Below are 12,308 nucleotides of genomic sequence, written 5' to 3'. Positions count from 1 at the left end.
CTCATCAAGAGATGATGAAAATCACTTTCTTTATATAGCAGTACCTGAGAGTATTAAAGAATTTGATTTTGGTTTTGTTATTTGCTCATTACTGAAATGTGCTGCATTATTGATTTTCTGTGCATATTAATTTCCTGCTATACTGGTTCATACTCTGCTTTGCAGTAGCACTGCAGAACACTGAAAAAACTTTGTTCTAAGAAGGGAGATTTAATGTGTGACAGTCGTATCTTACAACCATTAAATTTCATTTGTTCCAAAGGATCTCCTCCTTCTATCGTGCAAATTCATCAACTGGGATTTCTCTGTCTTCTGTCAGGAGGCAAGAGAATGCTCACAGATGCAAGTGCACTGAACAGTGTAATTTTTACTGCTGTAGAAGGAGAGCATCCTGAATAAGAGCAAGGGGCAGGGGCCCTGCAGGACTTGAAAGGAAGGCAAGACAAGTTCACAGATATTAGAAACAACCCAACAGGACGTGTCATTCCTTACTCCACCAGCAAAGCAGACTCTCACAAAAACTCAGTGTTGTTTTGCTCCCCAGATGCCAGAATTACAGCAATAAGTATAAAACAGGGCCAAGTATGCACTGGCACTGAACATCTACATTCATTAACACTGAGGAGATATAGTGGGAGCTTAGGACAGGGATTCTAAGCTGTGACATTTTTAAAATCAAGAATTTCCTGAGCTGTTGGTAATGTGGATGATATTTAACCCCTTACCAGGCACCTTGCCACATACTGATGAAAGCTGTAAAAACCCATTCAATTAATCACATATGTCTCCACAAACATTCCACAATAGAACAAAACTATTTCCACTCCATAACACGACAGCCAGGAAGCTGTCAGACAAAACATCCCTAAGTGTGCAGAGACGCACAGATTACTGCAATCAGACACTTACTTGATTGTCTCTTGCTGGATATCCATGATAACCTGAAGTCAGAGGCTCGTTCTGCAAGACAAGAAAACAAAGAGTGAATGTAGGGGTTACAAGGAATAGAAAGCAAGGAAATGTAGGTCTGTCTTAACTCAGGCAAAGACAAGAACTTGCATGAAATGGGGGAAAAATGAGCTAAAGTATTCTGCCAACTTCCTTTTTTCCATGTAAGCCAATACACCTAAAATGTATTTACAATTGCATATGCCAAATTGTGTAGAAGGAAAAAAAAAAAAAAATAAAATCAAAGCCATAAAATAAGAATAAACTAATCCTACTTTATACTCTGTAATATCAGTTTGTATAACTGTGGTTGTTTTCCAAAAATTTTTGATATGCAAACACATTTACCATCATGAAAACTGAACAAAACAGAACATAAAACTACAGAAGCTATCTTGCACTTCGCCTGGTCTTGAAGACGTTTCCCAAAATATTAGCTGTAAATGTGTCATTTTTTTCCCTTTTCAAAACTATATTAATAGTTTAACATGAACTTTAAAAGCAGTCAATGTAACTTCAAACACCCCAGTAAGCCTGTACAATAACTCAACACTCCCAACAGGAAATCAATCCTCTAGGCTTTATTTCTTCAGCCCAGAAGGGACTCTGAGCCTACACATTTTGTGATATTGGCTGCTCCATCATCCTGCTCTGCAGGAATATATGAACCTCCAACACTTCTGAAATTTCTCCATGAAATTCCCAGACTCATCTCTATTTTAGCAGTGCACTGGGGATTAAGATAACATAATACTTCCTAAATGTTTATTTCTGTTTCTTAATTTATTTTCAGTTCCTCTCCCTCCAACACATCCTCTTTGGAATGGGGAAAGGGCACTCACATGCCTCAGGCATGCATCTTTCTGTCTGGGCAGAGGATAAACTAAACTAGACAAAATCTGTATCAATTCCACCCTGGTACCCCCTGTGCATTCACAAACAACTCCCAGCAGAATGCTAGGAGGAGGAGGAGGAGGAGGAGGAGGAGGAAAGAAAACAGCCACCCTCCACAATCACTTTTTAAGTCTATCTCCTGTTATGACTTGTGAGGGGGAACTCTTAAGTCAGCTCTGCACTTTCTCCAGCAGCTCTTGGGGAAGGAGAGGAGGGAAAGAGAGGCCCAAGGGGAAGACCCTGACAAAACACAGCAAAACAATCTCAAATTGTCCAACACAAATACATTATGGGTATGAAGCTGACTGAGATGTACAATCACTGTCAGGAAAGAGTCTGTGTTGAGATGTTTTAGGTTTTGTGCTGGGACATTTGAGTGAAAGGCCAGCTCTCTGATTTCCACCAGAGAGAGGTCTACTACCCTACACAGGGCATGTGGCCACTGGCACAATTTCACAGTTCACACAAAGCGCTTTAACACAGTTTCTGCCGAATAGCAAGGTGCTAATATTTCAATGGCATTCAAACAGCATTGCAGGGACTAGCAATGCTATTTAAAGTTTGTATCCATCCTCCCTCTCTTCCTCTTTACCTCAAGCTGGCCCAGGGGATTCTCTGTGGAAACCTGCCAGGAAACATTCAGCTTCTCCTCATGCTCTCATGCTACAGTAGCATGCACAGTATGAAAGCTTCAAGGACAACAAAACTTTTGGCAGCCAATTTTTGGGGATTAACAGTAATTAATTAGGCTGGCCACCGTGTGAGTACATTCTTCTCAAATACTAACAGCCAGAAAGCAGGTTAAGCACAAAACTCCACAAACGATTCAGAAACAGAAGGAAGGACACATGAGTTGGAAGAAGCAAATGGAGACTATCAATTACAGCACCACTCAAAGCTTTTGGGTTTTAACTATTACCTTAAGTAAGAACAAACAACACCACAATGAAAACACACAGTCTTTTTCTCCCCCAGTGTAAGTACAGCTTATAAGCACTGTGATTGTTTATCCCACAAACTACAGTTTACCAATTTATGTCCAAATTCCATAAACATCTACCCTGTATCAGGAAAGATGGTCTTCTCCTGAAAGACTATTCCAGGCATGCTTTTAACAGTACTTATAGACACACCTGAAAGGTCAGTATCTCAGACAAGTTCCGTGCAAGTCTCTCTCAATACCCTGAAAACCAGAAAGATTTCCACACAGAGAATAAGGAATTAATGGACAAGTTGCCCTTACAGATACCAAAGATAAGGGCAGTGAATGCAAGCTGGAAGTTATAATAAAGAAAGAAAATAGAAATAGTTATTTTCAGGATGATGTTCTTCACATAAGGGACTAATAAGAGGGACTGTCATCACGAGGCTGTGGCAGAAAAGAAACAGAACTGAACTTTGTGGGATTTCCTGAAATCAAAGAACCTGGATGCCAAGAAACCACATCTAGAAACAGAACAGTTTCGAAAGTAGAAGCAAATCACAAAAGTGTGAAGAGAGAGATGATTACAGAGATCTGAGGGCAGTCACAATACGTAAGAACCCAGAAAGAAACAAGAAAAATCGAATGGAGGGGAAAATGCCACACATCCCGCAATCTCCGCTTTGTTTTTTGGAAGACAAACCTCACAGAATGCAAACTAAAAATGTCTGAGGGATATGGTTGCAGCAGGAGGTGAAAAGAAGAGGTGAAAGAGGGTTACATTAGTGAGAGTCCAGAGATAGTAGAGGTTAGAAAGAGGGCAGCAGCTGGAGCATTAAGGTCACAAAAAGGCCAAAGATATCTCTTTGCCTTTCATACAGCAATGCTACCACCAAGTACTGGACTCTTTGCAAAATCCCTGCTGTGCGTATCATTGCTCTAATTGAACTTAACTCTCCAAGAGAAGGCAGGAAGCGCCTAGGGAAACCGTCTCCTGCCAATAATCTCCAGTGCTGCCAATTTTACAGGTCACTAATGGTGAATCTGGGGCCTGCTGCATGATTATTCCATACGGAGTTTGCTTTTGTTGAAAACTAAACAGAGCAAGAAGTGGAAGCGTTAAACTCCTGCAACTGGAACAGCACAGTCCAGCAACATCCAGACAGAAAACCCCTACTAGTAGGCAATCTAAACTGGGGATACAGCTCAATCTCCTCCTCTGACTGCACATGAACAAAACTAATCTCACAAAATGGAAGTGAAAAAGAGACCGGCAAGGTTTGACACAGATAAGTACCCCGCACAAACACAGAGGGACCCTGCCTTCTGACAGCAGCCGGAAGGGAGAGGGAATCCCCAGATAACTTCATCTCTCTTGCACAGCTCCCTCCTGCCAATTACATTCTCTTTCGATGCCAACATGCAACCAGACATTCATAAAGAAATTGAGTTAGGTAGCACTAGCCTGCAAAATCAAATCAAACTGTCACTGGGATGTTTCATTACGTTGTTTACCACTGGAAGGCATTTCTCAGGTACTTGCAATTTGCTTTAGAGTAGGGAGAATAAAACTGGAAGCTAATACCATAAATCAGCTTTCTGCAACACATATTAGGATTTTATTCAAACCATATTGATGGTTTCACACGTGGGCTTCCACACTTCCATAGGATGTGTGACCATTGTGGTTGTACCCCAGTGACAGCTTCTGTGCAGGCCAACTAGATTTGACAGGATAAAAGTCACAACTCAGTCAAATCCACTAAGTCTTTACCGCCCCTTTATTTCAAAGTTTTCCTGTTCTTTCATTTCCCAGCCTTGCTAACACAAGACCTTTCCCACTGGCACTTGCAATAGTAAGGTCTGCCACAATCTGCAAGTCACAGGTACTGCCTCAGGTCAGAAGATAAACTCACCAGAGTTATTTGCAGATGACTGAAGCTCAAAGTAGATGCTCCTGCACGAGCAGAACAACCAGGCTTTGGAGTTTTTGGGGTTTTTGATACCTCTCAACTTGACAAATTCTAAGAGCTGCTGAATTAGACACATCTTGAAAACATAAGGAACTGCCAATAAACCAGGCTGCCATTAAGAAGTGATCATCTCTGCAGGTGGCACTAACTTATGAAAGGCCTCAAAGGACTGGAGTAAAGTCATTCCTCTAGGGAAAATGTCACAGCTCTAACACATAATGGAAGGTCTGAAAGTCCTTCTAACCTTTTCTTAAAATTAGAACAAAATTTTAGCTTAAAAAGGCAATAATCCTATTTTTGGACTAACCTGACCCCAGAATGAATCAATTTTACATCACAACTTGCCGTTTTGCCAGATGCAACAATCACTGAGGCCTGATCAGCAACTGTTTCCTGACAGCCAAATTAAACCTAAAGTCGGCAGATTAAAACTTTGCTGGTAGGAACTGTCAGCTTAGTGAGTTCACCCACGTTTCCCCAGCCAGAAAATTTATTCCTGCTGAATCCAAGCTTCAGCTTGAGGTGTTGAGTCCTTTCCATTGCAAAGATAACCTCAGAAACATGACCAAGCAATCTCTTCCCTGGATCTGCAGCATTCCTGCTTTCCTGACAATGCCAGGATATGTAGAGTGAAGTTAATGTAGTCCTTTCAAGTTCCACAACCACTTGCTGGGTTCTGAACAGCAGCAGCAAAACTCACAGGAACAGCTCATCTGTCTCTGCTCTGGCTGCCCCCAACAGCTACGGGTGGTGCAGCAGCCTGGTGGCTTGAACAGGAGTGACAAGGGAGAGTCCCTGTACCAGAAACCCAGAAACCCTTGGACTACACAGAGCAATGAAATAAAGGCAACAAGAAATTACTTGTTCCTCCCGAAAGCAAAATGGGATTTTGAAGTGATGAGATAGCACAAGCTACACATTTATCAGAGACTTGTACTAGACAAACAGAAGCTGCTTTTTTAGAACACAGTGAATAAGATGTTCACAATAATTAGAAAAAAAAAAGGCTGAAAACACTGGCTACAAAGCTATTAATCTGAAAGTGACAGTAACAAAAAAGGAAAGATCGTGAGCCAGACAGAAATCCCAGTACTGTTCGTCACAGCCCAGTGGTTTCACCATCTTTTTTGTTTTACTTCTTGCACACAGGAAAGACAGAAACCCTGTGCTGGGGAAAGGCAGGGTGGGTGAGGGGATTGTCTTGAAAAAGGCTTTTTAGTATTTAACTGTGGCAGAGCACTGCTAAAACTGTAAATGTCTTGATCTTATTATCAGTTGCTAAGAAAATAGGCAATTCTTCATCGGACCCTTACTTCCACAAATTATTGCATATAAAAAAAAGGAAATAACCGTTTCTTTGTCCAAGTGTATCTGACTCATTCAGTCTGCCTTCTCAATTGTGTGTGCTGTCTCCTACCCCAAATTGTCTTTGGATAAAATTAATGGGGAAAGTAGCATCTAAGGGTGAATTACCAATTATTAATGAAAAACTGAACTAAGTAGTTTTTAAATGGATCTTAATGTCACCCTTCTCCCTCGATACTTACCCTAATTTGATAAACAGCTCTTGCTAATCACTCTGCAGCACCAATAACTGTGTCTATAGTATGGGATGCTTCCCTTCAGCTGTCTTTACTTCCAATTAAACTTGCTTCACGGCTTTGGCTGTTTTCCACATGCGCAGACGTCATCTAGCAAAGACTTGCTTCCTTGTCAGTGCCCCGACATCAACAACCTGTACAATTTTCTGGATGCAAGTAACAGGACTTATATTTTATTTTTCACCCACTTCTCACCCACCCACCACTCCCCTCCTTTTTTTTAAGTGTATTTGGGGACTACAAGCTTGAGATTTTAATAAAAGTCACCACATCAAGTACACTGCGCACGGCTGCCCTTGATGGCTGGGAAGAACGCTGGCTAGCACAGCCCTAGCTTCCGACACCCGCCCCAGTGACTGAGGCCACTTCTTGAGGGACAGAAAAGCTTGAGGGGTGAAGCTGCCAGAGCAGGGCTCTGGCTGGGGGCCCCTGATGTTGGCAGCTGTGCCCATGGGAGCAGAGAAGCACCCACGGGCTCCCTGCACTGGAGCGTAGTAGAGGCCAGGATAGAGGCTCATCCGGCCCCTCTTCCTTCCTGGAATTCTGGCCCCGTTGCTGCAGCGACAGCAGCCTCCGGCCTAGGCCCCCCCCACCCAGCTCCAGGCTTCCCCATATCCTAAAAATACCGTGTTTTCCACAGGAGCCACTATGATGTAGGACAGGTGGCGCAGGAGAGCTCCCATGCTGCCATGTCCCTGGTGCCTCAGAGGGCTCCAGGGAATGCAGCTCCCCACCTGCCCCACAGCATAAGGGGGTCCCTGTCCTGGGTGTCCACTCCAGCCTCACAGCTCCACAAAGCTGGACACCCAGCTCTGTAGCAGGGACATGGTACCCACAGCTCCATGGAGCCCACAGCCCGCTGTGGGATCACAGGTCTTCTGCCTGGCCACCAGGAAGGGGCAGGACCCCGGCAGAGCCCAGCTGGAGAGAGGCCAGGCCTGCCAGAGGCTCCCCGGGCGGGAAGCCCAGTGACACAGTAAAGACAAGAAAGGAAAGTGATGTCAGATTAATAAAAATAGTCTCCTGCCCTGACCAGAGTTTGAATAGTCTGGAGCAGTCAGCTAGGGAAGCCCACAAGGTGGTCAGAAAGAACAGGGCAAGTTTGGGATGGCCGCATCCCTGTTGAATAGAGCCCCAGTGATGCCACCCGAACGTGTCAGTGCAATTTTCTGTATTTTGAAATATCCAATTTCTTAACTCCAATCTCCTGGCACTTCTTTTTTGTGAAACCATATGTATACAATAGGAAGAATAACTGATTGGCATAGCAGAGGCTGCAGAAGGAATATAGACAAATACATGTCTGACCAAACCACACAGAAAGGTGGTATTTAAACTTTCAGGTCTGTTAAAATATTCACGATGCAATAAGTTTACAAATGCATACTCAGGCTTTAAGCTGACAGCGTCCACGTGGAGTTACAGGACAGATGTCTAATGCTGCAGAGAAGGGAGATTTTCATACACAAAAAGCACTTTCCCAGCTAAACTTGAAGTATTTTACACATGTTCTTTTTAACAATGCTGATTCTTCCCTGACTTTTTTTTTTCCAAATAATAGAAGTAGCTCTCTGGTCAGAAACAGCCTTTCCCCCAGCTAGGCTCTTCATGTTCCAGATCAGCCAAGGAATGTTTTCAGCTTCTCAAAGAGATGAGATTTCATTAATTTAGTGTAATTTAAATGTGCAAAACATACACTGTCTTTGGACTACATATGGTAGCATCCTCATACTGCTCCAGGCATAAAGAAAACACAGTCAGGCTCTGCTGGTCCATGACCTACGGTGGCAACAATAGATCCAGTGCAATTTAAAGCCCCTGGGAATACTGTGCACAGTGTGACGTCTGTGATCCAGCAAATACAAGGACACTCTGCATGCACAGAAGTCAATAGCACAGAATATTGATTTCCCTCCTCTTTTACTAAGCAGAAGCATTTTAAAATGGCAGTTCATCTTCATTTATACTCTTACTCAACAGAAACAGGACAGGGCTCATAACAAGGCTCTAAAATCCAGCACTGAGGACACCTTTGGATGCCATAATTGTTACATGGGACTGAGGAATTATTTCACGTGTAATTTACACTAAGCCAATTCACTACAGGGCAACATGCTCATGGCATGAAAATCTGGTTTGCTCCAACATGACGGCTACAAGCTTTCACAAGGTGAAGAGGACTACAGAGTTTTGCCTTAGTAGATGGCTTCAGTGTTCTGTTTTCTTAAAAAAACAGGATGGAGAATACAGGACAGAACAGGATGAGGGAGATCACACCACGGATCCAGAAGGAAAGTCAGTTGATCACAAGCCTCTTGGCTGATTTTACAAATATTCACAGGCTATTGCTCAAAGGCGTAAAAGAAACAAGAGTACTCCTACTTTGCACAATGAAATTATAGTTGTCATATTACCTTCAGAAGAAAAAAAGGTGAAGCTAATTTGTCAGCTGGGTGTGAAGAGGCTGTGATATAAAAATTAAATCTGCCTTGCTCTTAGGGAAATTGGCACAAAAAAGAGATAGAGGCTCAACAGCACACAACTCTGACAAAACCATAATGTATACTAAGTGCTGCAGGCAAATAGGCGCAAGAGAAATTTTCTGTGCCTTGGACACATTGGCCTGATTGCATAAGCTGCCCTACATAGCTACAGAAATTATTTTCCCAGGTTCACATTACAAACCATCTTCCCTTTTCCCAAAGACATAAATTGTTCAAGCAGTCTAGCCAAATGCAGTTTCATCTCTAGAAGACTGCAAGTGCCCACAGTCAGCTTGAGAAAGGAGGGAAGTGAGGTGGGCAGGCTGATGGGCCGGAGCTGTAATGGCAAGGGGTTAAAAAGCCTGGAGGAGGGAGAAAGCAGAGGGCTTGGGGCAGCCTGCCCCAGCAGCCAGGACTGTTTCTGATTAAGCCTGCAGGATTGCAGAGCTGCACAGGAAGCGCTGGGGGGCTGGGGGTCTCAGAGCCACCATCCCAAACACACTAGAAATCTTTGTGTTCCAGCAGCACCATCTGGAAACGGTTAGAGAGAAACAACTCCCAGGCCTTCCTTTGCAAAATAGAAAAAAAAATAATAAATCCACTCTTAAGACCATTAAGTCTGGCCTCTTCATTCCCCCTCCTGGAAAGCTCTTCTCCCTGCAACAGCAGGGAACAAAAGGGCATCTCTAAAAGGGAATGAACCCCTTCTCTTGCTGCTGCAAGAGCAACTTGCACAGCATGGCAGCTCCCTCTGCTTAAGAGGGGCACCCCAAAGTGCATCCCAAAGAGTATCCAGGGCACTAATTGCACCAAATATGATCAACTTGAGGAAAATATGGACAGCGAGTCATTCTGCAGCTAGGACATCCCCAAATGGGAGCTGTGCACATTCACAGATACCCTGAATTCTGGCCCTTGGAACCTCCTATTTCCCTGCCATAAATCAGCACATGGATGTGAGAGAACCCACTCCAGCAGAGACAAATATTCCAGATACGTACAGAAGATTTAATTCTGTTCTTAAGAGGACAGAAAGACCATGATGCAAAGCACATCATCATGGTGATGGCTCCCCTACTGCCTCAGAGGTACCAAGGATCAGAAGGGCAGCAGAGACTGATTCAGCCATTTCAACCCCTGACAGGCTCCTTCTGATAAGGGAACAGCCTCTTAGTGCCTCAGCACATGTTCTGAAGACAAAGAGGGTGTCTGTCTCCAAAGTGCCATTCACTAGTATTTTAAAAGGGAGAAGTAGAGGTCATGACTGTTGAATTTTACCAGAATAAATCCTCATGTAACAGTTTATTAGAGGGTTACTCCCATTGCAAGAGTTGCTATCTCCAGGAGGAAATAAAGCCTGCTTTTACCCATCCTTCTTTGCTTTACCTTTATTCATTTCTCCCACACATATCAGTATTTTTCAGGGTTTTTCTTCTAATTAGACACCAGAGTGCTACACATTTGCCTACAAAAATGTAGAGAAGTATAAAAACAATATCAAAGCTAAGCTTTCAACATCTCAATTGAGCAATTCCATACAAAAAGTAACGAGTGATTTCTGCTATAAGAAAATGCTATTTCACTAGAGAAAATACACCTTTGCCTTTCTTTTTACGTCCACTGTGTAGCTGACTGCCACCTTCTTATGAGCCACAGACAGACAGAATGAGATGTGGCCACATGCCAAAGCTCTCTAAAACCAGAGTGCAATTTATAAAAATAATAATTTTTTTAAAGCCTTAAAATAACAGGTTTTCTAAGCCATTAACCAAGGACTCCTTGGAATCTACTTGTGTTATAGAAACCTCCTCACTGCTCATGCAAAGCTCTTGCTAAACATGATTGCCCTGAGATACCTGCATGGTAGCTGTGGTCACACCTCCCTACTGCAAAGCACATGAAAAGAGAGAAATCCTGCCTAAGCTACCAGAAATACCCAGCCTAGACAAACTGCCCAGGATGGCAGGCTACAGCTGATGTCCCAACCTAGCCAAATAACTTAACGCAGGAGGGATGAACCGTTCCCATGCAAACAATGGTCACAGCTAGAACACTGTTAAAACAAGGAGAAAAGGAACATTTATCAAAGGATCTCCTTCCCTGACAGAGGAGGAACACGTCCTCTCTGGAATAGTTTTGAGGATTTTCAGTAAGAGCTTTGTTTCACAATTTTAAGAAAAAGGATCAAAAAGGGGGAGAGTACTCTGCAAAGAGAAGAAGATTCAAAACAAAACACCATCCAACTCTGCTATGGGGACAAAACCCAATTTTTACAGTAAGTTACTATTTCCATTTCATTGCACAGGGAAGCAAGGCAAGCCTGTCTCAAGAGTTTGGAAGAAAGATCATGCTACTGTGGAGAGCAAAATTAACCAGAGAGGTATGGACAAGGGATCTGAATTCCTCAGTTTGGTCCAGACAGGAATGCAAGCCCTGCTTAAAAGGGAATAGCAGCTGCTGCTGCTTGTATTCTGCCCAGAAGGGCCTAGAACTTTATGTATTAACGGAAAAATGAAGTGAGAGACTTCCAGCAGTCTCAGGTATTGGATATTCTTATACATCCTGTGTTTAAATACAGCCATCAACAACAAAAATGAGATTGCAATTAAGCAGCACAAGCTCATAGGAAGAAATTGGGCCTGTGAAAGGTCAAGACAGGTGCCAGGAATCTTTGTGGTGACTGCAGTATTAAAATCCCAGGCTGCTGCACCCCAGGATCCTGGGAGACTGCAAGATCTGGGTCTGTCAAACAGGCAGGAGACAGACATAGTCCCTGCAGCATCCTACATGCCTCCAGTGCGTTTCTCTCTTTTTACAGGCTTTAGGTTTAGTTAAAGCCCAGGAAGTCCTCAGGAACAGCATACAAACTCCTCACAGAGCCTCAGTTTCACCCTATTGTCTTCAAGGATAGTCGGAAGCCACTGGAAAAAGACCCACGCTCCCCTCCAGGAGGTCTCAAAACCCCCGGACTGCACATTCCAGCCAGCACCACACAAAAGCATCAAAGCCCCCTCCCTTCCCCGCCTCCAAGACAGTGTAATAAACAAGGTGATGGAACTAACCCAAACTAGTTCCTCGTGGATTTGTACCCTCTGCCCCCTGACTGCTTCCCATTCCAGCCTCCCGCAGCTACAGCCACAGTCCCCCTCGCCATGTCCCCTGCTGTGGTCCCTCCAGGCAAAAGGGAGCAAACACCATAGCGTGGCCAGAGCACTCATCCAGCTGCTCCATATGGAGTGCATAACCCACAAGTTCTGACCACCTTGCCTTCCATGGGGCACTTGTCTGCATCTCTCCCAGCCCATCACCATTTTTCACAAAGCTTTTAGGAAGGCGATAGCATTACAATTCCTCCAACTTTAAAATGGAATTGAAATTACCGCTTGGTTTGTAAGTGTGCATGTGTGGGCTGGGATTGTCACAGCACATTCACCTAAAGCTTGTTTCCTTCACAATTTAGTCTAAAAACCTCTCCTGTGTGCAATCC

The 12,308-nt window shown here is 43.6% G+C and overlaps 1 protein-coding gene across 5 annotated transcripts in view; it reads right to left on the bottom strand.

The window, feature by feature from the left end:
* Nucleotides 1-12,308, bottom strand: part of RBFOX2 (RNA binding fox-1 homolog 2) — a 172,120-nt gene that overhangs the window by 135,373 nt on the left and 24,439 nt on the right. For 4 of the 5 annotated variants that reach the window (XM_039571694.1, XM_039571690.1, XM_039571693.1 and 1 more), the window contains exon 2: nt 910-960. The exons of the other annotated variant lie outside the window; for it this stretch is intronic. In XM_039571694.1, the coding sequence (XP_039427628.1) occupies nt 910-960 (51 nt within the window). The remainder of the gene's footprint in view (nt 1-909; nt 961-12,308) is intronic. 5 annotated transcript variants of the gene reach the window in all.

Source organism: Corvus cornix, chromosome 1A (genome assembly GCF_000738735.6).
Source record: "Corvus cornix cornix isolate S_Up_H32 chromosome 1A, ASM73873v5, whole genome shotgun sequence".
In the NCBI taxonomy this organism is placed as follows: Eukaryota; Metazoa; Chordata; class Aves; order Passeriformes; family Corvidae; genus Corvus; species Corvus cornix.
This window is presented reverse-complemented; position numbering and strand designations above follow the sequence as displayed.